Genomic DNA, 25,902 nt, shown 5'->3' on the forward strand with positions numbered 1-25,902 from the left:
CTCTGTCATCTTCATGTTTGTGTGGGGAATCTCGGGGTGCTCCATTCTTCTGGCAAGGGCCGGGGCTGCTAGACGGTTATGTTGATGCTGTGTCCTACATTATTTCCTCCCCTTGCTATCTCAAGTCCTGCTATCCTGACCACAGTAATCCTGGGAAATGGTTGTGGGCTCGGAACAGCTTGCCTCTGGCTTCAGTCTGGTTTGTACAAGCGTGTGCACTTCGGCTGTCAGGCCTCTCCCCCTTGCTATCCCCTGGACCTCCTCTACCTCATTTTACGTCTGGCAGCCAGAGAAGTGAGGCTTAGTGGGCAGAGCATCCATTTCCTGTCCCTCCTAATTTAGAGGTGGCTTCTCCGAGGTGGCAGATAGGAGGGTGTTCCAGAAACTTTAGAACCTTCAAAAGGGAAAAATATGTAGTGAGGTTGAACTCAAAAAAGAATGAGACCTGGTGAACTTGGCTTACTCCATAGCTCCAGGATTCCCAGCATTCTCAGGCCAGAGCAGTTCTGGGCCTGATCTTGGCCTTTGTGTCCTCTCTGGATTGGTCTCACAGTTGTTCAGGATTTCAGGGCATCTTTTAGTCTGGAAATGACTGACATCTGAAGGGGCCTCTCAGGGATGTTCTCTAATCAGTGTGGGGAAAAGCAGGAGGGGGTATGTGGCTGCTTGGTATCACCTGGAGGATGATTACGGCTCACCTTAAATTCTTTAATGGCTTTCTGGACATCACCAGAAGGGAGAGAGGTTCAGTCCCTGCCCCCACCCTTCAAAACCCCCAGCCGTGGCAAGTGGGGACCAGGGATGACAGAAGTTATTACACAGTCCTGGGTCTCAGTTCGGCCTGGGGCTTCCCTTTCCATTAGCCTTCAGACAGTGGAGTTGATGGAAATGAGTGAGACTTTCACCTCATTAGTGTGTCAGGATGTGAAGGGCCCAGGTGAAGAAGAGGAAGAAGCAAAGGGCTTTGGGTGGTAGACCCCCAGACGTGAGACAAGGGTTTGTGGAGCAAGCGTGTGAGGAAATCTGGTTTGGCACAGTGCCCCCCCCACCCCCAACTAGCCCCCCATATATGACTGCACCACTTAGAAACATTGGACAAGAGGTTTTGTGTTGAGAATCAGGACAGTTTATTGTTTGATCAACATGCTGAGTCTTCCACATTTTACACAGTTTTATGTAAAGTCAATGTGGCCATTTATGCCTGCTGAGCCAGTAAAAGATGGAAATGCCACCCTCTGTGCTCCTCATGGCCAATCGCTTTCAAGGGGATGGGTGAGGGAAAGTGAGAGGACAAGTTGACACACCACACGATGCAGGCTGGCCTTCCGCATCTGGAAGCTTCTTACTGGAAGGAAGCTTCCCAACCCCACTGCAAGGATGAGCCATGCCCTCCGGGGAATGTCACCCACACAGGGGTCTGGCGCCAGAGAGTTTACACGTGAGAGCCCAAGGTTTTGGAACACCTAGATAGTTCATTTCAAACAAAAACTCAGAGGGTGCCTTGGTGTTTGGGTGCCCATGACAATCAGAGGGGACTTGGGGGCTGGCCCTTCTTGGCAATCAGGAGTGTGAAATGGACATGCATTTTTCCCCAGCTCACTCAACCAAGCTGGCCAGAGTCCTAAGCAGAGTAGAGGTGGTCTGAGGAGCACCCGTGCCCCGCAGCCCTTTACATGCAAGTGCACCGTCACATCTGCACACACAGGTTGATGATAGATAAAGAACGGAAACACCTTGGCTCTGATGGCTTCCGGCTTGCTGGATGACCAAAAGCAAGTGGCCCTTCTCTGCCTTGGTCTTCCTGCCTGTGAGACAGGAAGGGTTGCAAGACCTCCGTGTCATGCTGCTATAGCGAGGTGGTGACGACTCACGTGCGCGGGGGAGAGGTAGTTTGGACATCAGTGAGCAGCATACGGCCCTGCTTGGTTGCTGCACCAAAGCCTGCTGGGCTGCCCCTCACGTGGCTCGGATGGGACTTAATCCTTGGCTACCTGTTCTCACATCCTAACACCCTCACCTGCCTTCTGCCACGTGAAGGAATGAGGCTGCTCTGCCTGCAGGACACCGAAGCCAGCGGTGCCTGGTGTCACACCTGGTACTTGAGGGCAGGCACTCCCAGCACCGGCTTGCCATCGGGAAGCCAAAGACGTTGCACTCAAAAGAGGTCTGTATATTTAACTGCCATTTTCATTCTTGTTTCTGTTGCCTGAGATTCTCGAACTGACCTGGCCATTGCTCCTCAGACCCGGGAGTGTTCCAGAATGTTTGAGGATGCTGACAGAAGAGCGTGGTGACAATGATGGCAGAGAGGCCTCTGACCAAGAGGGACTTGCTCCTAACCACCCAGCTTGCTAACCGTGGACTCCACGCTGCAGTTCTCACACTTAAGCTGCTGACATCACACCTTCCTTCTGGCATGTGTGTGCACTTTTAAATACGCTATCTGCTTCTTGCGTCTTACACTCTTTTTCAAATACCTGTGGAATAGGAGCTTGACTGACAGCTTTTGAGATTGCCCCCGCTCAAAGGGGAAAAAAAAGCCTGAAGAGGAGGACTCTGGCCATCTCCCAGGTGAGGGCTAGTCCTCAGGGAGAGGGACTGAACGACGGCTTTGCCTCAGGCTAGCCCATCTGGATTTGGCAGGGATGTACCACTCGCTGGGGACGTGGAGGCAATTTCATCCCCTTTTCTTCAAGGGAACCTGACCATTTTATTACTGGACCTTAACTCCAAGTCAAGATACTACCTATAAGCAAGAGAACAGTGATGGTACCTGCTCAAAATGAGAGCCAGGGAACCAACCCACTTCCATGCAAGAGATCTGGCTGCCTCAACAGCCCAGGAAGGGAGGGGTGGAAATTAGGCCTGAGAGGAGGAGGGTCACGGAATTGCATGGCACCACTAAGATGGGACGGCAAGAGAGACAACTGCCCTCGCCTGAAGCCCACAGGGCTGGGGAGAGCCTGGACTCGAGAGAGGACCTTGTGTAAATGCTAGGAAGGCAGGGCTCACCAAGGCCACGTCAAGCCATGTGACATCTATCTACTGCATCTCTTACTGTTCCCAGGCTATGATGGTAAAAAAATGTTCGTGGTGCCTTAACTACGTGTGCACATGAGAAGGGGACTGAGTTTCTGCTTTGTTTTTACAGGAATGTTTCAGAAAAGCTACTCTTTAGTACCAAGAAAACTAAAATCCACCATTCATTCATTTACTGGGACCCAATGCAGATCCCAGCAAATGGGGCTGTCCCACAGGCCAAAAGCAATGGCCCTCACTGCCGACCAGGCCGGATGCTATAATGTGGACTCTTATAAATTCTCACGAGGTAAGTAAGCACTCTTTCAACAAGCACCACTTGCGGGTGTGCTGTGGTTGGGGGTACTGGCCCACACGGGCATGCACACCTATGCATATAAGTATAGAGAGAAATGGTGCACATATTCCCATGGCTATTTTTGCCTGTAGTTGAACACATCTATGCATTAGTTTATTGATGGCAAGACAATCACAAGTTTTTTGACAATATTAAGTATTTCTTATTTCAACACGTTGCAGTACTTCTGAATTTCCAAAACTGTTACCACAATGCAAGTTCCAACTTGAGAGCAGGAAAAACAAGAATATACACTGAGCACATGTATCTCTGTGAGAATGTGTGTGGAAGGTGTATACACAAGTCTATCTCTATATATAATTTATGTACACACATATAAAAACTAAATACGTGACACTGGAATTACGTTCGTACTTCAGTCTTTGCCTTCTGGAAGAGGAGCTCAGTGAGAATCCTACTTCTCTTCTTTACCTGAAGATAAATTCCTCTCTAAAGATCAGCTCTGACATACACAATCTCCTTAAGCTGAGAGTGTGTGACAGGCCCACTGGACAAATACCAGTGAGTCCTATCCACTTACTGGCTGCCATTTTGGATTAGTTTCTGAGAAGTTCCAAAATTACAATTGCAATAACTTGTTAGAGTCCTGTTTTGTGGAGGAATTCCCCCCTCCCACTCCCAGATGGTGATTTAGCTCACCTAGGACATGCCCAACAGCAGCCTGGAGGCAGAGACCATGCCAGCTTGGGAGGGTAGGGTTTATGGGTTTTGGCCAGAGTTGCTGCGTACGGCCTGGCTCTACGCAGGGTCAGATTCAGTAAACCTGGATCTATTTGGAATGCTGGCCAGATGGGTTGCATTCCCTTAGAATTCTGTTCAGAGATTTTACAGACCCTCAGGACTAAGCCCTTCTCAGAAATGAGTCGAAATGGCAAGGATGGCTCTCTGGGCAGCCTTCTGGAAACCCCACATCAGCAGCACCCTCAGGCAACCAGAGCGCTGCTGCAGTATCCTCAGGTACGTGCACAATGACTACAACTGCTTGATGCCAGTGGGGCAAGTCAGCTTTTCCAGAACAGTGCTCAACAGTATTAGCAACTGAGGATCTGAACATGCATCTTCAAGGTCGTGGTACCGGAATCAACACCCCCTTCCCCAGTCACAGACACACACCATGCGATACAGGCTTGAGCTTCCCTGGCGTGCAAGGCCGAGGGCTTCAGGGCAATACACGCTGAGTTTCTCTTTGCTGTTTCCTTAGACTCAACCCAGACACAGGTGCTGACTACTGGGAAGGTTGGTTAGAACATTTTCAGAACCACACATGGTGCCCCAAGGGTATGAACCACAGATCGACCTATACAAGCCCACAGTTGCCAACAGCACCCCATCCTTCCTTCCAATGACCTTTTGCTCCACCAGTCACTGAGTGGGCCACAGAGGGCACAGGATGCAAGGCAAGTGCCCTCCATACCTTCAAGGCTTGTCAGGGAGGGGAGGGGGGAGGCAGGAGTAATTCCAGTGAGGCCTCTGGCTGGGCTCCCTGCCATCCACAAGGCCTTAATTTCAGCTCAGGGCCATGGCTGATGTCCCACTCTGGCCACGGAAAGAGGACAGAGTTAAAAGTTGCCTCTTCAGAGGCTGTTTTGTTCAGTGTTTGATTTAACCAGGTAGGGCCTGTTTGGTGGGTGGGGCTTGGGACTGGAGCCTAATTAAGTTGCCCCATTAATTGTAATTTATCAGGCTAGGGTGGAAGGAGGGCAGAGGTGATGACCATTCAAAGAGGGCAGGAAGGAGGAGGTGTGTGGAAAAGGTTCTCTGTAAGTTTACAAATATACAAAAACAAAAAGCACATCTTTTAAATAAAAATGACTACATTTTTATCTGGCAAAAAGTTGTATACACATGATTTAAATTTTTTTTTAAATTTTAACAGTTTTTGGCAATCTTAATAAAGTACAATATATTACAACCAAACCAAAAAATAGTTGTTTAAGTAACAGCTGTTAAGAGTGACGTGATCCCTGATGCCCAGCCTCCCTCCCCACCCCACCCTACTCCTAGAGACAGAGAGAAAAGAAAAATCCTCCCATCTTGATAAGCTCATTTCCCACCCCCCATAGGAAGCTAACCAATAGGAAGCAACACAACAAGCGAGTAGTGTCAAAGGAAGCTGGCAGGTCAGGCTGCATTAGCAGGAGCAGCCGCCCTCACTGGCTGGGGGCTCCTGGGGTTTGTCCAGCTTGATGTCAATCACTGCGGGAGGCTGCGCTAAGGAAGATGACTGACGAGAAGCTGCCACCTAGCTCCTGTCCCTGGGCACCCCTCACCTGCCCTGTGCAGATCCTCCATCCTTCCACAAAATACCTAAGGACTCCTGTCTTTGCTGGGCCTGGGGAGGAAGGACGCAGTGTCACCAGCCCCCACCCCTCTTCTTCCCACAAGCCCTCCCCCTTATCCACCTGAAGCAAAGCTAGTCTTGGGCTGTGGGATGACTGTGCAAACACCAGTACCACGGGCCCTTCCTCAGAAGCCTTCTTGGTAACCAGTGCCTCAGCCTTGTCAGCAGCCCATCCCATCCTCAAGGGCACTGAAGTGGACAGCCTGCTGGTCAGGTATGAATCCCACATCTCAGCCCAGGGCTAGGTGGGCCTTGCCTAGCCAGTCGCAGACACACTAACCCCTCGAGCTCTAGTGAGAGCGTCACTTAGATTCTGAGGATGCTGCTGGGGGAAGGCACAGCCCCAGGAAAGGCCTCCAGCCCTTCCCACTGGTGCCCTGAGACTGGGCGGGAGGAGCACCGTCAGAACCACCCAAGGAATGGCTTCAAAATGCACAGCCAGGTAGCCCCCATGCCCTCAGCAGGCTGACGGGGCAGCGGGCTTGCTGCAGGAACCCCCAGGGCAGCCGACAGGGTGGAAGTGTAGGAAGCGCTGCCGTGGGACCTGCTGTGGCCGTCCTAGGGATGTTTGCGTGGCTCCTGTTTCAGGGCTATGGGAGAGACTGTTTTGGCTCTGTACTATAAAGAGCCACGCTTCTCCTAAAGACCCCCTTTTCTCTCCTTGCCACTCTCTGGCCAAGGCATATATTTTGAATATGACTTTCTCTGACTTTCCCTATTTTTATTTTCCCTACACCTACATAAATAACATTTTTACCTCATGTATATATACACGAACATCTTTTTTTGGCAACATGGCAGAGAGTAAACTGCCTTCCTTCCTACTTCCTTCCACTGGGCCCATCGGACTACCTCTCTGAACCTCCATTTCTGCTTCGGGGTATGGTCTGAGGTTCAGGGTGGGCTGTGCGAGTGGCGTGCAAGACTCTGTCCCACAGGGCAGTGGGCGCTCCGGGGCTGTGCAGGGCCGGGCCGAGGAAGTGGGCAGGACACAGGACAGGGGTATCTGCTGGGGAGACGGTCTCATGTAGACTAGGCTGAACCGTGTTCTGGGTGTATAGAAGCCTTCCACGCAGTGGAGAGTCTACTGGTACCCATGGAATACAAAGTGATGCTCACTGCGAACCTGGGCAGTTAACTATTTCTCACTCCCCGCCCCGCACAGACATTCACATCCATCTGGTCCACCCCCCACCCCCCGGCATTGTTTTGGAAATAGAAGCTTAGACTGTTCGAACTGGATGAGGTCTTAAAGCCCTTGGAGTTCAGCCTTGTCCCGGTCCAGAGGTGGGCCCACAACATACCCCTCAGCAGAGAAGGATGGGCTGGAGACCAGGCAAGGGCTCGCTCACTGTTCTGAAGTACTAAGTGAATACGTCAATGGATAAATGGCTTCTCTAGCACATCTTTCACTCACTTATCAAAGGAAAAGGATACTCCCTTCTTTGCTTTTCTCCTGGACATTCTCCATTCCAGGCAGAGCTGATGCCACACGTCGGAAGAGCTAGAGAGGGAGGAGACGCAGGATGAACCCCTGACCCCGTCCTTCCTGCCCCACACTGTCTCCACCATCTTACCTCTTCTAATGCTGACCCAGGGCCATGTTCTCTTGTCTGTCCCACTAACTGTGCCCTGGAGGGCAGGGGCTACACCAAACTCCTCTCTCCCTTGCCCCTAGGGCCTGTCATAGGTCTGGGCCCTGACAGGCATCTCAGGCAATGGCTGAGGTCACCAGGTCCATGGGTCATCAGGAGCTGAGTGTGGGTCATGCTGACTGTAAGGGACCTAACCCAGTGCAGAAAATGCTCTAGGCCCTGTGAGACAAGCCTTAGGCAGGTTTCTGTCCCACTGCCTGTGTGGGGACAAGGTGGGGGCAACCAACTTTCGACCTGCCCTTGAGAAAATGACCCTCTGCTCAGGAGGGTCCTGCAAGTCCACAGGCACTGAGGCAGCAGGGTGCTGGGAGCCAGGGCCACATAGTCATGTCGGAAAGAGGGACTTCCAAGAGAATAAGCATACAGCATGTGAATTCGTGATGCTGTGGGTTTGTTTCGGTATGGGTATTAGTGTGATGTGTATGTTCTGTGTAGAGATGTATGCGTGGAAATGTGCATGTGAATGTGCGGTGTCTATGTGTGTGAGTTTGTGTACGTGCACAGGGATAACCGTGTGGTGTGTGTGTGTGTGTGTATGCGTGTGTGCATGCACGCATGTGGGCATGCACACTGGGGAGGGGGTAGGCAGGGATGTCAGGGAAGACATGGAACCTAGGAGGTGACAAGTACAAAACACTAGTATAAGGCACCAGAAGATTCTGAACACTCCCTCACTTCTCCCCCCAAAAAAGCCAGCTCTGGGGACTCGGTGAGCTCTATAAGGAGAGTGCGTCTTGTTCATGGTCTCACCCTAGAGCCCAGCTTTGTGGGAGCACCCAGGCTAAATGGCAGGGCCAAAGGTGGTGAGGATCTAGGTGGGGAAGTCACTGGTGGGCTTGGCAGGGTATGGGACCCTCTGGGCGGGATGCAGAGGTTGTTCTGAAGTGGGGCGGGAAGAAGTGAGCCAGGTTGCAGAGGCCTGGTAATTCCTGAGCTTTCCTTCATGGCCTTGCCCCAGGCGGCACTGTCCTGCCTGTCAAAATGGTCACAGCCTCTGTCAGTGGCCAACCTGCCAGTTAGAAGGAAACTCTTGGGGTCACAGGTGGGGCTCCAAAAGCAGCTATGATCAGGATTGGAATCCAGGAGTCTGCACTGCATGAGGACTCCTCAGAACCACAGTTTGACCTAACCACACGTAATTCGTGCTTAGACCATCACCTGGGCTCCAGAGCATTCTGAAAAGGGAGGCATTGGCGTCTCCCTGCCTCCGACCATTAGGGCAGAAGCTACCTGCCTTATGAACTGCTGCCCACTGCTTCCCCTCGTCCCAGGACTTTCCATCAGGGCCACAGAGAGCAGCAACCCACTGCCTCCGACATGCCTCCAGGGACAGGTAGCTCCTGCTCCAAGAGACACCTCAGTGGCACTGGGAAGGGTATGGATGTGAGCAGAGCCACACTGAGGGCGCTCTAATTGGGGAGGAAGGCACTGAGGCCTGGGGACTAGAGGGCCCCTCATCTGTCTCTCTGCTCTTCTGCCAACTTCCCCAGTGCCATGGGCACCACCCCTGTTGGGTGAACCGCCACTGTCTCCAGGCCAAGAGCTGATGGGCAGCTTGTGTAGTGCTCCCAGGTGCTGCTGGGGCCGGCCGGGCGGAAGAGACACCCCGCCAAGCCAGGCTCTGCACTCAGAATCCCCTCCCCAGGCCACAGCACCCCTCCTGCCGCACCTCTGCTTGCATGCTACCCTGGTCTGGAACAGCCCCCCTCTCTTCATTGAAGGCAGGGGCTCCTAACCTCTTGTGAACCAGAGACCTCCCTGGCAGTCTGCTGAGCCTACGGTCTCCTTGTAAGTGGGTGACGTCAGTGACGCAGGAGTAGAGAGAAACCCATTCAGAACTGAAAGACACTTGAAAATCTCTGAAAACACCAGTTGGTTATGCACCAGCATTCTTCTGGCAGCAGGTCTAATCACCCCCATGAACTAGAGCAGCAATGCGTGTAAACGCCAAGAGACCCATAACCCCACGAGGGGACAAGAAAACGGCTGGGGTCTGTGCTGTGCCCAAGCCAGCAGCATCCTGCTGCCCACGTTCCTGGCTGAAGGTAGTGCTGAAGAGCTGCAGAGGCGTGTGAAGATGGAGGGGCGGTTCTCTCCAATGCAAGGTCCCTGAGCTGTGGACTCCCATCCCTGGGGGTCCACGGACCTAGGGAAGCCCCTGGCTGCGAGGGTTGGCCATAATCTCCTCCACGGCTTCTCTGACCGTGGTGATTCCCCAGGCTTCTCCCACTGTAAGCTCCAGCCGCACCAGGGTGGGCTCCTCTCTCCAAGCCTGTCTGGCCCTCCACAGCTCTGAGCACTTGCCAATCCCCAGGCATGAACCCGCAAATGCTGGTTGGACTGAATTTCCCACACCCCCAACCCAAGTGAGGTAAGATGCTAGAGAGATGCTGCTTCTCTCACCTGGAAGTTGATGGCTGGATGCCCAGCGCGTTATAAGGCACATGACTGGTTGCTGTGTGATGGCTAACGAGGACATGGTCCAGACACCCCCACCCCCCAGAGTGAGTGCTCTTGCCCTCTCTCGTGCTTTCCCAACACTAGAGGTTAGCTTGTTTCCCATTAGTTGGGGTTCAGGGTGCTCTGATTGCTTGCCCCAACCTGTACTAGTCCCTCAGGGCAAGCTGGAGCTGGGCCCATGAAGGACCAGGCCAGAAGCCACCCATGGCCTCTGGGCCAGATTAGCGCTAGGTGCATCCTACCTGCTTCACGTTGTAGCCGGTCTTGGCGCTGGTCTCAATGAACATGACACTCAGTTCTTTGGCGCGCTGCTCCCCCTCCTCGATGGTTATCTGCCTGTGAGTAAGGGGAGAGGGGAAAATGAGTCCCTGGTAGAGGCAGAGGGAGCAGCATGAGATGAGGAGGCCTAGGTCCAGGACTAAGGTCCAGATGAGGAGGTCTTGGGTGCAGGACAAAGGACACGGGGTCACAGCAGTACACCAGCCTGCCCTTGCCCTGTCAGGTTTGCCTTCCATGGTGCCTCTCAGCTCAGGAACAGGCCCTGTGGCAGGCAGTAAACCATCCTAATAGTCGTGTGCATCTGTGTCTAGAAAGCTCTTCAAGCCACACAGTGCCCCTTGGGTGGTGTCATCAGTCCCCATCTCCACAGGACAGTGAGGTTAAAAGTGACTGCCTGCAGGTTGTATGGAGAGACACTTAGCAGTAGAACTGGACTTTGAGTCCCATTTCCCTTACTTCAAGGACAGACCTCAAATGAAGCAGGCTCGAAGTCGGATATTCGTGTAGATGGTCAGAGGACACTTCAGAAGGCCAGCGGTCCAGAACCTGTTGCTTTAGCTGACCAAGGTGGGTCCCCTGATGTGAGTGAATGAATGGGTGCAGGCGGCACCTGAGTCAGCCATGTCTGCACACTGGAGACTGAGTGACAGGAAATTCTGCCCGTTCATGGGCACGGGCATTTCGTGGGGACAGACACACAAAGCAGAAGCAGAAGCCAATGGGGGCCCGAGGGACTGCCATCTGCAGCTGTGCCGTGGCCACGGCCAGGCCCCAGACCCCGCGCCGCTGTGCAGCCCTCTCGCAGAGCAGTGCCCCTGCAGACCGTGGAAGGTGGGGCCTCAGAGCTGAGCCGCTGCCATGGGCAAGGGTCTGCCAGGTGCTCGCAAAGCCTCCAGTGTCCCTTGGGGACCTCTCTCAGATGCACGGGGACAGGTCAGAAGCACAGACTCAACACTCCCGCATCCCAGAACTCCTTCTCCAGGAGGAGCTGCAGGGGACTGGAGGGCAGGCTGGGCCCGCCAGCACCCTGCACCTTGCACACCTACCTCTTGTCGGCCAGGTCCGTCTTGTTGCCCACCAGCATGATGATGACATCGCTGCCCCTCTCTGTCCTGACGTCGTCGATCCACTTAGAGGTCTGCTGGAAGGAGTTGAGATCTAGAGGAAAGTGGGGAGACAATAGAGTGGGAGTCACCCTGAGCAGTAGAGGGCAAAGGTGGGAGGGAGCATGAGACCAGGAGCAGGAGGGAGGAGATTGTGCACTCTCACACCCAGACCAGTGAGTGCAGACCTTCTAGCAGTGGGGAGGTTGGGGTGGGGAGCATGTGTGTCTGGGCAGCTGCTGCCCCAGGGCCCTGAAAGACCCTCATGTTGCTGAACGATCCTGGGTTGTGGGGGTCACCCTGTTGGAAGGTCACTGTCATGATTTGCTACATGGACTGGTGGTTTTAGGGGCCCACCTGAGAATCAGACCTAACTTTGGGGGTCAGAGCGGAGTGTGAGAAATGGTGCTTGGCAGCCAAGCCAACTGGACTTGGCTGAGCTCAGAAACGGGTGTGCATATGTGTGTGTTGGTGGGGAACCAGAGCAGCTCCTGGGGGAGAAGGGCCCTATACAGTGGTCTTCCACTGAGGGGGGGTGGCACTGGGAAAGGCCAGAGTTTCCGAAGAGAACCCTTGATCTGTAAGTAAGAGGAGGGAGAAGGTGGCCCCAGGAGAGACAATAGCCACGAGAGGTAAGGCCATTTCAGGGCAGCCCTCTCCTCAGTCAGAAGATGTGACAGACCTTGGGGAGTGGTCGCAAGGGCAATGCCCACCACTCAGCAGCCCTCGCACCTGAGAGGGGGCAGGAAGCCTGTCCCAGGAAGCCTCAGTTTCCCCCAGCCTGCTCTCCCTCCTGCTCACATCAGGCTGCACAAACCCAGGCTGAAGGGCCCAGGTCCCACCTGTACTCAAGGTGGAGGGGGTGTGTGGTCAGAGGGACGCGTGGAGAGAGGAGATGGGCAGAGCCTGGGGCAGCGGGCTTAAAGCAGTGGGGTACACGTGCTTCCCCATGTGATTTCAGTGCTGTGGACAGCACCCAGGTGTCCTCCCCACACAGGTGTAGGCACAGCACAAGGGCTAACCAGGTGTGCTCTGTTACACCTGTCTGCACAGCTGAGGCTTCGCACCAGGCCCTCTCCCTCCCCCCACCATAAGTCTTTCTCAGAGCTGTGCAGTTCTCTCAGGAACAGCTGTCCCAGCCAGAAGAGCTACACTGTGTGGGAAGCGCAGCCCACCACGGTTCTCCAGACCTGCTTGGCCTCCCCTCCCAGGAGAGCCTATGAGGAGCTGGCATGCCACCTGACAAAACCATGGCTGCTGGGTCATGATTGGCCCAGAGACCAGTGTCTTCCCCCATCCTGACACATGCACACACACAAGTGGCTCCATAAGGGTCTTTCTGGCCATCAGGGCCAAGGGGGCACAGAGGGGTGGGAGCAGGCCAGCCTCATCTCTGCTCACCTCTACACACAGCCCCCCCCGCTCTGGGCAGGGCCAGCTCAATCCCATACACCCATGCCTGTCCCAGGAGGATGGGTGAGGCTGGAACCCATGCTGGTGTTCGAAGGCAGCTCACCCCCTACAGCAAGGACCTGTCTTCCTGCAGTCAGAAGACAAGCATACACAGCATACACATGTGTGTGTGCGCACGCACGCACACACACACACCCTGGAGCCTCTGTGAGCCCCCCTCCCTCTGGCACCTGAGGCCCAAACTCACTTGTGATGTCGTACACCACTACAGCCACGGTGGAATCCCGGATGTAGCTGGGAATCAGGCTGCGGAACCTCTCCTGGCCGGCTGTGTCCCAGAGCTGCAGCCGCACCTGTCACAAGGAGAGCAGGGGGTCAGGGTAATCCTCATGGTGGGGTGGGGCTGGGGGAAGGCCCCGGCTCTGTGATGTGGGCACTGCCAGCTCTGTGGTAGGCACAGGCCCTCTCGGTGGTGCCCGGCTAAAGGCTCCAGGTGGTTAAGTCCAAAGGAGCCCTCCCTGTGCTTCTGGTTCTAAAGTCAGGCACTCACCGTACGATCTTCCAAGTACATGGTTTTTGACAAGAAGTCAATCCCAATGGTTGCCTATTAGAGAAAAACAAGGAAAGGTTAAAATGGAAAGGTCTCAGGCAAAGGGGCAAAAGCTCAGTGATCCAGACAGTGACAGCCAGCAAGAGAGGGGACACCCATGCCAAGCCTAAGGCAGGTCCTGCTCTGCTGTCCCTGCCTGCTCCCCACACTCAACAGTGAATCCAGTCATGTCTCTCAGAGGAAGCAGGTTGGAGTTAAGTAAGGATGAGGACAGGTTTTCAGGGAGTGACAAAAGTGCTTTGAGAAGGCGACAAGAGCCAGGTGAGGAGGCTTCCTCAGAGTCAAGGCCACTGGCAGGCGTATCTCCTGCCCTGCTCAGGTGGGGCCCTCGAGGAGAACGGGCTGGGCAGTCTCCCAGCCCAATCCTGCTTGGCCTCACCTGCCTCCCACACTCATAGCCTCCTCTTGAGGCTCCTGAGACTCGGGTACCCAGGCTTGGGTTCACCTCTGCCTCCAGCAGGCAGGGACGGAGTGAGGATCAGGGCAGCTTGCTGCTGTGTGGGCAGCAGAGAGCAGCTGGTCTTCCTCAGGGCCATCACAACCCACCTGGAGCAGCATCTTCCTGGGAAAGCGCACTCTTTCCTACCCAAACCAACATATTAGGAGCCAACTGTCCCCAACACACCTATGCCACACCTTTGTGCTCTTTCCTGGCCTTGGGCAGAGGCAGCTGGGCAGGGTGCCATCAGCCTTGTGGCCAGATGGCCAGGACCCACCGCTCACTCGCTGTGTAGCCTTGGGCAGGCCACCCAACCTCTCTGGGCTCACCTGCCTCACAGCATCTATGATAGGAGCTCAGATGCTGTTGGTGCGAAATGGAGATGACACTGCTATGCGGTTCCTAGTAACGAAGACTCAGACACCGACTGAGCGCCCAGGGCACTGATTCAGTACAGTGTGGCACACCCATGGGATTAGAATCTTTAGCAGCCATTTAAAATCATGTTCTTGAAAAATATTTAAGGATTTGAGGAAATAGGTTATCAAGTGAAAAAAAGGTTGTAAACATCATGTATAGTGTGACCCCAATGCAATGAACTGAAGTAGAAGTATTCTTCATATTTTCTTAGATACTAAAATGAAGGGAATACACTAAAGCCTTAATAACACCAGTATGAATAATGACATCATGGGCAATTTTTTTTTTTTTTTGCTTCCCTCATTTTAACTTCCTCTATTTTCCACATCTTCTACAATGAAAGTATAATAGTTCTAGAGGTAGAACTAGAGTATTTTGAAACAAAAATAAAAGACTAAAAATAAGCTTAATTGTATGGGAAATTGTGCAGCGACTTCCGATTACAAAAACCACAACCCAGGGAAGCCCGAGGAAATAGAAATACCCACGTCCACAGGTCCCAGGTTGTCTGCAAGCATACATGCACTTTGGGACCTCCAACTCATTCCACAAAGGAGTTAAAGGAGCTATATCCACCCAGAAGCCTGCTTTAATGCAAAGTTGTGGAGTGTTGAGACATCTCACAATTCTAGAACATGGGTGCTAGATATGCGCCTTAGACATAATATAATCCAACCCCTCTGGAGATGAAAGATCAGGGAAGTTAGAGGGTACACACCTTGTGTGACTTTACAAGTCAGGGGCAGAGCTGGAAGGGTTGGCACCAAAAGCTTCACAACACTTGGGCTCTTTCTACCCCAGCTTGACGCACCTTTCCTACGTGGTGTAGTCACTGGGCAACAAGTCTGGAATTGACAAGTGGCTTGCGGACCCAGCCTTGTTCCTTAAGTCATATAACAATCACTAATGAATGAAGTGCGACAGTCCTCATCTTCGCATACCCTTAAGGAGAAATGTGCAGACCAGGTGGAAATCTCTCACTTCATCAGTGCTCCCTGGGCTCCCCAGGGAGTGTCAAGCTCCTTCAGTAAAACGATCCTGGAGCTGAAAACTGGGTGTATGACCTCAAGGACTGGTGGCAGGGACTGCTGGCTGTCCTCCATATGCAGTCTCCCTTTCCACTGTAATAGGATTCTAGATGTGTAGATGGGTCAATGGCTGCCCCAAATAAAGGTGATATTTCCCAGCTTTCTTTGCAGGTAGGTGGCTAAAGTCTCGTCAGTGGGTTGTAAAGGTGATGTATGCATCTCCTGGGATGGGTCCTTCATGGGGGGATGGAATGGGGTGACATGCTCACAGCTGCCCTCTTTCCCTTTCCTGTGGCTTAGAATGAAGACAGGTAAAGAGATGGTGGTGAGTCATACTGGCCCATCCAGATGAAGGTGATATGGAAGTGATGACAGAGCAACCAGATGGAGGAAGCCTGAGTCCCTGACCCAAGGGAGCCACCTCAATGCTCTAGACTGCTTACACCTACACTGTTGGGTGAGAGTGAACAGAACTTCTATTTTGCTTTAGCTACTATTATTTTGGTTGCTTTTAACACAGACTAACAACAGTCTAACCAATAGAGCAAAGAACCATGGAGAAACATATCCCTCAAAGGTAAGCAGCATGGACATAGTGATATTCTTTTTTTTTTTTTAAAGATTTTATTTATTTATTTGACAGAGAGCGAGAGGTCACAAGTAGGCAGAGGCAGGCAGAGAGAGAGGGGGAAGCAGGTTCCCCGCTGAGCAGAGAGCCCGATGTGGGGCTCGATCCCAGGACCCCGGGATCATGACCCGAGCCGAAGGCAGAGGCTGAACCCACTGAGCCACCCAGGCGCCCGACATAGTGATATTCTTGAGGACAGTGTAACAATGAAAACCCCAATCTACTTCATGTGGGCACAAGCCACTTCTACTTCCATGGAGGACTGAGAAGTCACCAGATGACATGACAAGAATTATGCCATTTGGACCAAGCCTTAGCAAAGCTCAACTCAGTGGCCTCCACAATCATAAACGCCATTATTGGACACCCACACACTTTATCTCCGTCACTCCTCACAAAAGCCTGACCACAGGAGTGGTACTGAGGAAACAGTTTGGAAGAGGCCAACCTCCTCCCTCTTCAGCTCTCTCCCCGCTTTCGTCCCACTTTCATGCTTCTTCCACATCAGAGAGTCTTCTGATTCCTTAATTGGACCACTCTGTCCCTAGCAAGCTAGGCCACTGAGCCGCAGCAGACCTTCCCATGGCTATACAGATTCTTGCCAAAACATAGGCATTGTCCCTGGGAATGACTGAACCATCAGCTTGGCCCAAAAAATATATTCCTATGTTTAGTTTCCAATAATGGCTGTGTAGTTTCTATCAAACTAACCCTCCCACAGATAACTATTCCAAAACTGTGGAGAAATACAAGAAATAATTTTTAAGCACTGAAGACTAATCAAAAGTTGACAGAAAATGGAGGGGTTACAATCTCTGAAGGAAGGAAAGAGAACCAAGTACAATCCAACATCTAACCAATTTTTTCCTCTGAGGTTAACTTCCTAATCATTTAAGTTAGAAGGACTTGGTAAATACCTCAGACTTTCCATGGGAAAACCACAAGGGCTGGCTTTGGGAGGAAGATTATCATGTCAGGACTAAAGGTCACACCAGAAGACTGAGGGAAAAACCAAAAATGACCTATCTTAACAAAATTTAAACATGGCAGATAATCCCTGCTCTCTTACCCCCCCCCCAAAAAATTAGCTGTCCATAATTTATTTGCCTATTAAAATAAAATGCAACACTCTTCAGAAGAAAGTAACAGAACCTAGCAATCTCTATAACTTATTATAGGCACACTTCATTTTACCATGCTTCACTTTATTGTACTTTGCAGATAACGGTTTTTCACAAATTGCAGGTCTCTGGGAACTCTGTGTAGAGCAAGTCTACTGGGGCAATTTTTGTAATAACGGTTGCTCACTTTATGTCTTTGTGTCACATTTTGATAATTCTCATAATTTCTCAAATTTTTATCATTATTACATTTTTTATGGTACTCTTGTGATGAGTGATCTTTGGTGTTACTATTATAATTGTTTTGGAATGCCATGAACTGCACCCATATAAGACAGTGAACTTAATCGATAAATGTTGTGTGTATTCTGACTACTCCATGGCAATTGGCCATTCTTCCATCTCTCCCTCTCCTCAGGCCTCCCTATCCCCTGAGATACAAGAATATGGAAATCAGGCCAATTAATGACCTGCAGTCATTGCCTCTAAGGCAGAGTTGCACATCTCTCACTTTAAATCAAAAGCTATAAATTATTCAGCTTAGTTAGAAAGGATGTCAAAAGCTGAAATAGGTTAAAAGGTCAGCCTCTTGCACCCCACTGTTAGCCAAGTTGTGAACGAAGGAAAAGTTCTTGAAGGAAACTAGAAGTGCTACTCCAGTGAACAGATGGGCCAGATGGGCCATAAGAAAATGAAACAACCTTATTGCTGATATGGAGAAAATGTTAGTGGTCTGAATAGAAGATCAGACCAGCCACAACATTCCCTTAAGACAAAGCAAAATATGGAGATAAGCCCTAATTCTCTTCAATTCTATGAAGGCTAAGAGAGATAAGGAAGCTGCAGAAGAAAAGTTTGAAGTCAGCAGAGGTTTTAAGGGAAGCAGCCGTCTCCATACATCAAAGTGCAAGGGGAAGCAGCCAGTGCTGATGTAGAAGCTGCAGCAAGAGATCCAGAAGCTTGAGCTAAGATAACTTGCAAAGGTGGCTGTGCTAAGTAACAGATTTTTAAGGTAGACAAAGCAGCCTTACGCAAAGATATCATCTAGGGTCATCTAGCTAGCTATTGACTGGCTGATTGATTTGAGAGAGAGAGCGCAAGAGTGAGGGGGAGGGGCAGAGGGAGAAGGAGAAGCAGGCTCCCCACTGAGCAGAGAGCCTAATGTGGGGGCTCTATCCCAGGACCCTGAGATCATGACCTGAGTTGAAGGCAGATGCTTAATCAACTGAGCCACCCAGGTGCCCCTAGGACTTTCATAGCTAGAGAGGAGAAATCGGTGCCTGACTTCTAAGCTCCAAAAGATAGGCTGACTCTCTCGTTAGGGGCCAGTGCACATGGTCACTTTAAGTTGAAGCCAGTGCTCGTTTACCATTCCAAAATCCTAGGGTCCTAAAGAATTATGCTAAATCTACTCTGCCTGTGCTCTATAAATGGAACAATAAAACATGGATGACACACCTATTTCCAACATGGTTTACTAAATATTGTAATACTAATACTAATACTAAATGTTGAGACCTACTGCTCAGCAAAAAGAATTCCTTTCAAAATATTATTGCTGATTAACAATGCACCCAGTCATCCAAGAGCTCTGATAGAGATGTACAATGAGATTAATGTTGTTTTTGTGCCTGCTAACACAACATCCATCCTGCAGCCCATGGACCAAGTTGTAATTCTGACTTTAAAGTCTTGTTACTTAAGAAATACATTCTGTAAGGCTTTAGCTGCCACAGATAGTGATTCCTCTGATGGATCTGGGCAAAGAAAATTGAAACCTTCTGGAAAGAACTTACTATTCTAGATGCCATTAAGAACACTTATGATTCATGGGAAGAGGTCAAAATATAAACATTAACAAGAGGTTGGAAGTTGATTCCAGCACTCATGGATGACTCTGAAGGACTCAAGACTTCAGTGGAGGAAGTTAACTGCCAATGTGGTGGAAATAGCAGGAGATCTAGAAATGAAGCCTGAAGACTGGACTGACTTGCTGCAGTCTCACGAAAAACTTGAACGGATGAGGAGTTGCTTTTTATGGATGAGCAAAGAAAGGGGTTTCTTAAGATGGAATCTACTCCTGGTGAAGATGCTGTGGAGATTGTTGAAGTGATGACCAGGGACTGAGAATACCACATAAACTGAGCTCATAGAGCGGTGGCAGGGTTTGAGGGCACAGACTGCAATCGTGAAATAAGTTCTACTGTGGGCAAAATGCTATCAAACAGCATCACATGCTACAGAGAAATCGTTTATCAACGAGTCAACTGCTGTGACAAACTTCCTTGTTGTCTTATTTTAAGAGCCACCCCAACCTTCAGCAATCACCATCCTGATCAGTCAGCAGCCACCAAAAGTGAGGCAAGACTCTCCACCAGCAAAATGATTACTACTTGCTGAAAGCTCAGATGATGGTTAGCATTTTATAACAATCAAGTTTTTGAAATTAAGTTATGTATGTTATTTTTTAGTCATAATGTTATTATATGTTTAATAGATGACAGTGTGGTATGAACATAACTTCTATATGCACTGGGAAACCAAAAAATTCATTTGCTTCATATTGTCATGGTCTGGAACCAAACCTGCAGGTATCTCCAAGGTATGCCTGTTTTTGCAATGTCCGCTATGCAATAAAACAAGGTTTAGGCAAGTGAAGAGGAGGAAATTCAAGTCATAATCAAGAAAACAGACCCCCAAATGAACCAGATGCTGGATGTGCAGAGAAGGGCTTCAAAATGCTTGTTATATATATATGTTAAAAATACAAAGGAAAAGAGGAATGATGAATTTCAAGAGATATATGGAAATTCTAAAAACAAAAACTGAAAATCTCAACACTACAAAATACAGTACCTGAAATAAAAATGCACAGGATTTCTGTAACAGCAGCTCGAACGCTGCAGAAGAAAGGTCAATGAACTTGAAGACAGGCTAAAATGAACTGTTCAAACTGGAGCACAGTGAGAAAAAAAGATACAATAAAAATGAAGTCTCCTGAACAGCTAGGACAGTATCAAGTGATCTGCTATACATGCAATTGGTGCCTCATAATGAGAATAGACAGAATCAGCAAAAAGATTTTTGAAAAAATAAGTTAAAATTTTCTCCAATTTGGTTAGAAACATCAACCCATGGTACCAAGAAGCTCAGTGAGCCTAAAACATGATAAATACAAAGAAAACCACACATGGGCATGTCATAGTCAAATTACTGAAACTAAAGATACAGAGAAAACCTTGACAGCAGCAAGAAAACAGAAAGACACATTATGTACAAAGGGATAATGCTGAGAATGATGGTTGATTTCTCATCAGAAACAATGGAGGCCAGAAGACAGTGGAAAAGAATCAAGTTCCAAAAGAAATAGTATCTCTGTCACCATTATGTCAGCCTACGATTCTACAGCCAGTGTCACTTTTGTTCAGAAATGAAAAAACAAAACATTTTCAGATAAGGGAAAGCTGTGATAATCTGTCAGCAGTGGGTCTTAATTAAGAGAAATACTTTAGGCTAAAGGGAAATGTCACAGATGGACATTTGCATCTTTAAAGAAGGAATAGAAGAGTACCACAAATGGTAAATCTATGGGTAAATATAAAAACAGGTGACTTGTCCTTGATCACCACCTAACTTCCATCCATATCAGCAACAGTTCATAACATTCTCCCCTCTTCTTCTGTCCTCAGTGTGGCTCCCTCTCAGAAATGGCCTCAAATCCTACTTTTCAACATTATTTATAAAGCACTTCAGTTCCTTGTATTTACCTTTAGTACAATAACAGGGGTAAGCACGGTATGATGATGAAACATCTGAGTACTTAGCCTTTGCCAGCTATCCTGCAGAGCGCTTGACGTGCCCTACTTCATGTACTCCTGATAACCTCTGTTATGAGCTACGTTCCTCAGTATGCGAACTCCACTGCTAAGACACCTGAGTGTGAGAGGTGCTAAGTCACTTGCCCATGGTCAACAGCTGCAAGTGGCAGAACCAAGACTGAAAAGGGTATTTGCAAAGTTGTCTACAAGTGTCCAGCCCTACCCCACATCCCTCTGGACTCTGAGTGTTTGTTCCTCCTGTTCAAAGCCAGCCTATCCCTGTGGGTCCCCTTGTCCCTGGCCCCCTCCTGCCAGATGATGCTCTGTAAGCCATCTCCTTTCTGTATTTTCAATATTTCATGCACTACTCACTCTTTGCCTTTGTCCAAGAAGTATTCTCAGAAATCTCATGTCCCTGTCACTAAATGTTTCTCTAGCTACTCTTCAAGTGATATGCTTTCTGGAAAAGGACCCCAAACCCAGTCTCCCCTTCCTCCCCTCCCACCTGCTGCTTGGCTAGGGTGGTATGGCTTCTGTCCTCTGACCACTGAAGCTGCTCTTGCTATGGTTGCCAGGAGCCATTTCATCTCCAAACTGTAAGGACACTTGAAGGCCAAGCTCTACTTGATGCCCTTGACCCTGATGCTAATCCGTTTCCCTGGCACACCTCCTTCCTTTGCATTTCATGATACTACTTGTTTCTGGCTTCCCTGCCTCTCTAACTGCTGTTCCTCATTGATCTCTCATAGGAACTTGTTCCTTTCTCTAACATGTTGCTTGTCATTCCCTGTCCTGTGTCAGGGGACCTCATAACTCTCCCAGCTTCATCCATATCCTGGGCCTTACCTCTGTCCTGCACCCCAAGTCCAGGCATCCAGCTGTTCACTAGACATCTCCCTAGACACAGTGTGTCCCACCCAGAGCCCACCATCTCCCTCCAAACCAGCTTCAATTCTCCTCCCTCCATGAACAGCACCGCTACCACCCCAGGTACCCAAGCCTCTGGGAGCCCTCCCGAGTCTCTGCTGGTTGCCTGCTCTCTCGTCTGCTCCCTCATGTCAGAAGAATCACTGAGCTGATGGCTTTACCCCGGAGCATTTCGCCTCTCTGTTCTCAGCATCCCCCCAGCACTGCCCTGGTTCAGACCTCCAACTTCTCTTCCTGAATAACCTCAACATCTTTCTAACTGGTCTCTCTGCCCTCAGGCTCTCCCCCTTATAACTAATCTGTCATCCAGCATTGAGGGTTAGCTTTCTAAAACATAAATCTGATCACTTCCCTCCCCGCTGTCCCTAGGAAACAGTCTAAATGCTTCACTTGGTCTACAAACAGTTCAGGGCCTGCCCTCACTTCCTCTCGTGTCCAGCTGTTACTTTATACTTTACTGACCATGGTCTGGTCAAGACATCACACACACAAGTCACTTTGTGTTTCTAAGTGTTATCTCGTGCTGTTCCCTCCTCAGAATGTTCTTCCATGTGGCTAAAACCTATTCAGATTCAGCTCCTCTGCAAGTCCTGTTCTGCAAGTCACTTTCTGCACCCTCAGGTTGGCCCCAGGGCCCCTCATTTAAGAGTTTCTATATGAAACAGGGAAGATCTCATACCAGTCAGTCTCTCCTACTGGCCGGGGATTCAGTGATTCTCAACAGGTAGTACATGGGCCACTTGCTTCAGAGACCAGGATTCCAGATAAGCCTACGGTAACTCATTTGTGCAGGGAAGTTTTGCAAACAACTGCCTAGTCTCTGAGCTTGCACTGTAATCAGCCTGAGAAGGCTGTGGCATCCAGAAGGAGGGGCACGTTCCCTCCCTGGAGTGAGAGACAGAGGGAGATGCCCATGTATGCGGATGGTGCTGTTCATGAGGAAACCAAGGCTCACCCAGAAACCGAGGTCACACAGGTGCCCTGTGTGGCAGAAGCAGGATTTGAACGCAGGTCTCCGGGACTGCAAAGCCTCTGCTTTTGACTACTTGGCTGTACTCTCTCTGCTTCCTGAAATCCCTTCATTTCTGAAGCTGTCACCGTGCCCTGAAGCTGTCACTGGGTTTGCATGGGGGTCACATCGTGTCTGGCTTCTTATTGTCAGACTCTTATGGTCATTAGCCATAATAGCTCAGTAGAGCCCACTTAAGAGGAACTTCATTTGCATTTTAACGAGAACTACAAAAGAAGGCTCTCTAAGGAGGGAGCAAAAACAAGAACTTTTAAGATGGCCTTGGCTGGGCCTTGGTTACCAGGAAATCTCCAGCTCCCTGGCATCATCTATTTTCCCAGACACAAGGCACAAGCAGTTGGCCCCACACCACCATCAGCTGGAGCCCGTCTCTCTCGGGCCCTGGGCAGCTCCTTCCTGGCAAACACTGCGAGTAAATAATAACTCATTCACTTTCTCATCCTCAAATGCCTACTAATTGTTAGGCCCAGAGCAGAATGAGCCCCTGTCCCTGCCCGTGAGGACCCATTCCCTCCCCCGGAACGCTCTTCCCCATGGTTAATGCCTATTTAGAGTTTCAGATTAAGCCTTGAACTTCCAACCCTGTAGAGGAGCTAAGATTACAGCACACGGAACTGTGGTCCTTGACAGATGGAAAGGACCAGTGCAGTGAGGACTCTAAGAGAAAGGGGACCCTGATTCTGATTTCCTGAGGCAAGATGAAGGAACTATACAAGTCCTCGAGTGAATACGAACTTTCCAGCTGGTAAAAATGGGGGTGTAGTGGAGGATGGGAAATGTGGGGAGAAAAGTCCCAGATGGAGGGAATGGGTGAGTTCTGATTTCCGTCACGGCAGAGCTCCTATCAGACCAAGCCTCTTGCAGATTGCTATCATGAACTCTGAACAGAATACAACCAACAACTATCTGAAGGCACCGCAAAGGGACCCAAAGCAGGTAGAAACTGGAGGGGAGTCAACTTAAAAAAAGGGAACAGCCCTGGGTGAGATTCCTGCTTTTATGACTGAGGACAGCCCTGGTTGGAGCCCAGGGGTCACTAAAATTTGGCAAGAAACCCACAGTCTTGCTATTTGAGAAACAAGTCAGATCCCAAAGCTACCACAACAGCCAGAAAATGTGGGAAATCCTAAACATGAGAAAGCCACAGAGAGGGCACTCCAAAGTCTACATATGAAAGCTGCCCAAATCTCTGACTGACCCAAGCAGACACCAGGCAGCCTACCCAAAACTGAAAACAAAACAAAGCAAACAAATCTGATAAAACTTTAAAACTCAGTGCCTACTACACGGAAGAAAATGGAGAAATTGTGTCCAACCGATACTCTTCCGAAGGAAGAAACATAATCCACAGTCTTCTAAATTACCATGTGTAGGATAAATCTTGATGTACTCAGCATGTTTAGTGCAAACCATATTCAAGGAAAAAGAGAACAGGTGGAGACCAACATTGAGGTGACCCAGATACTGTAGCAGAGTTTAAAGTAGCAGAGTTTAAAGTAGCTAATATAATTATGCTCAAGTATATAAAGAAATATGCTCAAGGCACAGATTTTAAGAAAATCTCAGCAGAGAAAGAGAAACTATAAAAGAGAACCAAATACAAACTTAGAATTGAAAAATAAGTATCTGAAATCTTAAAATCACTGATAGGTTTGATAGCACATGGCAGCTGAAACAGCTAATGTGAAAACAGAACAACAGAAATTATCTGACAGGATGATGGGGGACACCAAGCAAAAATAACAGTTAGCCACCCAGGCAGAATCCTCTGTGATTCCCTCTTACCTGCCACAACCCACACTCCCTCTTGAAGGCCAGCACGTGTCACAGAGGGGGTGTGTGTTGATGGGAACGTGTGCGTGTGTGGGTAGACCCAGGCACAATGGAGATACACATGTGTGCATGCAACTACGTATTCATTTGCAGGTATAAGTATGTGTATGTGGGTAGGAATGGGTGTGGTGTGCTTGTGTGGGTGAGTGTGGGATGGGGAGAGTCACTTCTGCTTTGAAGGTAAAGCCCAGATCCACGCTATGCCCACAGCCCTTGTGCTGCCAGGAGGCTCAGAGGCTGGAGTGATCAGGAGCTTCATAGGCTCTTGGGGAGGGGGCAAGGGCAGATTTCTGCCAGCAAACGCAGGCTTCCTTCGGTGCCTCCCTGGGTTGACCATGACCAGTTCCAGAAGCTGCAGCTAGCAAAGTGCCCCACCTTTGCCAAACGGACCTGGGTGGATCATGTGCTGTTTTCAGTGACCTCTGCCAGTGCTCTGTGATGGGCTGGGAAAAACACTGGATTGGGAACTTCTTCTCTCTAAAATGGGGATTATCATAGCCTCCTTGAAGGACTGCAGATCACATGAGTTAGACTACACACAGGTACTCTGCATAAACGAAAATGAAGGCTGACCAACTGACCAGAGCATTTCTGAGAGAAGCAGTAAAAACCTGCCACGGAGAAGACCCTCCCTCCCACGTTTCTCAGACTTGGCTCTTGGAAATACATCCCCATGCGGTGACCTACAGGACAAAGGTAAACTGTAATCAAGTGTTTCTGAGAAAGGCTGCATGTTCTAACTCCTAGTGGAGAGCCATAAAACACGCTGGCGCAGTAAAGTTTCTGAGAAGTCCTGCACTGAAGGAACATGAACAATTACACAGAACCCAACATTTCCCAAAGCTCCCTTGGTCTAGAAAACTTTGTGCTTATAATCCTTATTAACATCCCTTATTAATAAACTAGTGTTCCCAGGGCTGTAGGAAAGGCTGACTGGATTCTAAAGGAGACCACATCTCTCTTCCAGCTTGTCATGAAGTCTGAGTCAAAGTATGCATTCTCTGTTCTTCATTTCCTCTTATAAATAAATTAGTCTTGCTGGTAACTATGCCACAGGAATGCAAAGAGGATATCAAGACACATGAGCGGCAGGCTTGATTTCAGGGGCTCTCCTTCCAGTCCATGATCCCCATGGACTCAGCTGTGAGTCCTCAGCTGTGCTGCCTGCTGCCCGTCCCCCAGGAGGATGGGCTGCGCTCTGCATTCCATTATTTATTCCTGTAGTATCATGCTTACAAAATGCACTACTTACGAAAAATGGCAGGCATTTCATTGTACACAAACTATGAGAAATCTTAACAAACACAGATTTCCCAGCTGTGTCTACAACTTCAGAAGAAGGTGGTACTGCACAGTGTCAGCGGGGGCTCAGACACCGTGCAGAATGATGGTCCATTGTA

At 49.7% G+C, this 25,902-nt stretch overlaps 1 protein-coding gene across 2 annotated transcripts in view; it reads right to left on the bottom strand.

Moving 5' to 3' along the window:
• Positions 1–1,103: 1,103 nt before the first annotated feature.
• LOC111154943 (RAB6B, member RAS oncogene family) overlaps positions 1,104–25,902 on the bottom strand; it is a 59,438-nt gene continuing 34,639 nt past the window's right edge. Inside the window, exons 3-8 of one of the 2 annotated variants that reach the window (XM_022514903.1) lie at positions 13,199–13,252; positions 12,896–13,001; positions 11,179–11,290; positions 10,096–10,189; positions 7,176–7,242; positions 1,104–5,593 (exon numbers count right to left, since the gene is read on the bottom strand). In XM_022514903.1, the coding sequence (XP_022370611.1) occupies positions 5,529–5,593; positions 7,176–7,242; positions 10,096–10,189; positions 11,179–11,290; positions 12,896–13,001; positions 13,199–13,252 (498 nt within the window). In that variant the 3' untranslated portion in view covers positions 1,104–5,528. The remainder of the gene's footprint in view (positions 5,594–7,175; positions 7,243–10,095; positions 10,190–11,178; positions 11,291–12,895; positions 13,002–13,198; positions 13,253–25,902) is intronic. The other variant, XM_022514904.1, reaches the window with a different exon arrangement.

Source organism: Enhydra lutris, unplaced genomic scaffold (genome assembly GCF_002288905.1).
Source record: "Enhydra lutris kenyoni isolate GAN:26980312 unplaced genomic scaffold, ASM228890v2 scaffoldscaffold39, whole genome shotgun sequence".
NCBI classification, from domain to species: Eukaryota; Metazoa; Chordata; class Mammalia; order Carnivora; family Mustelidae; genus Enhydra; species Enhydra lutris.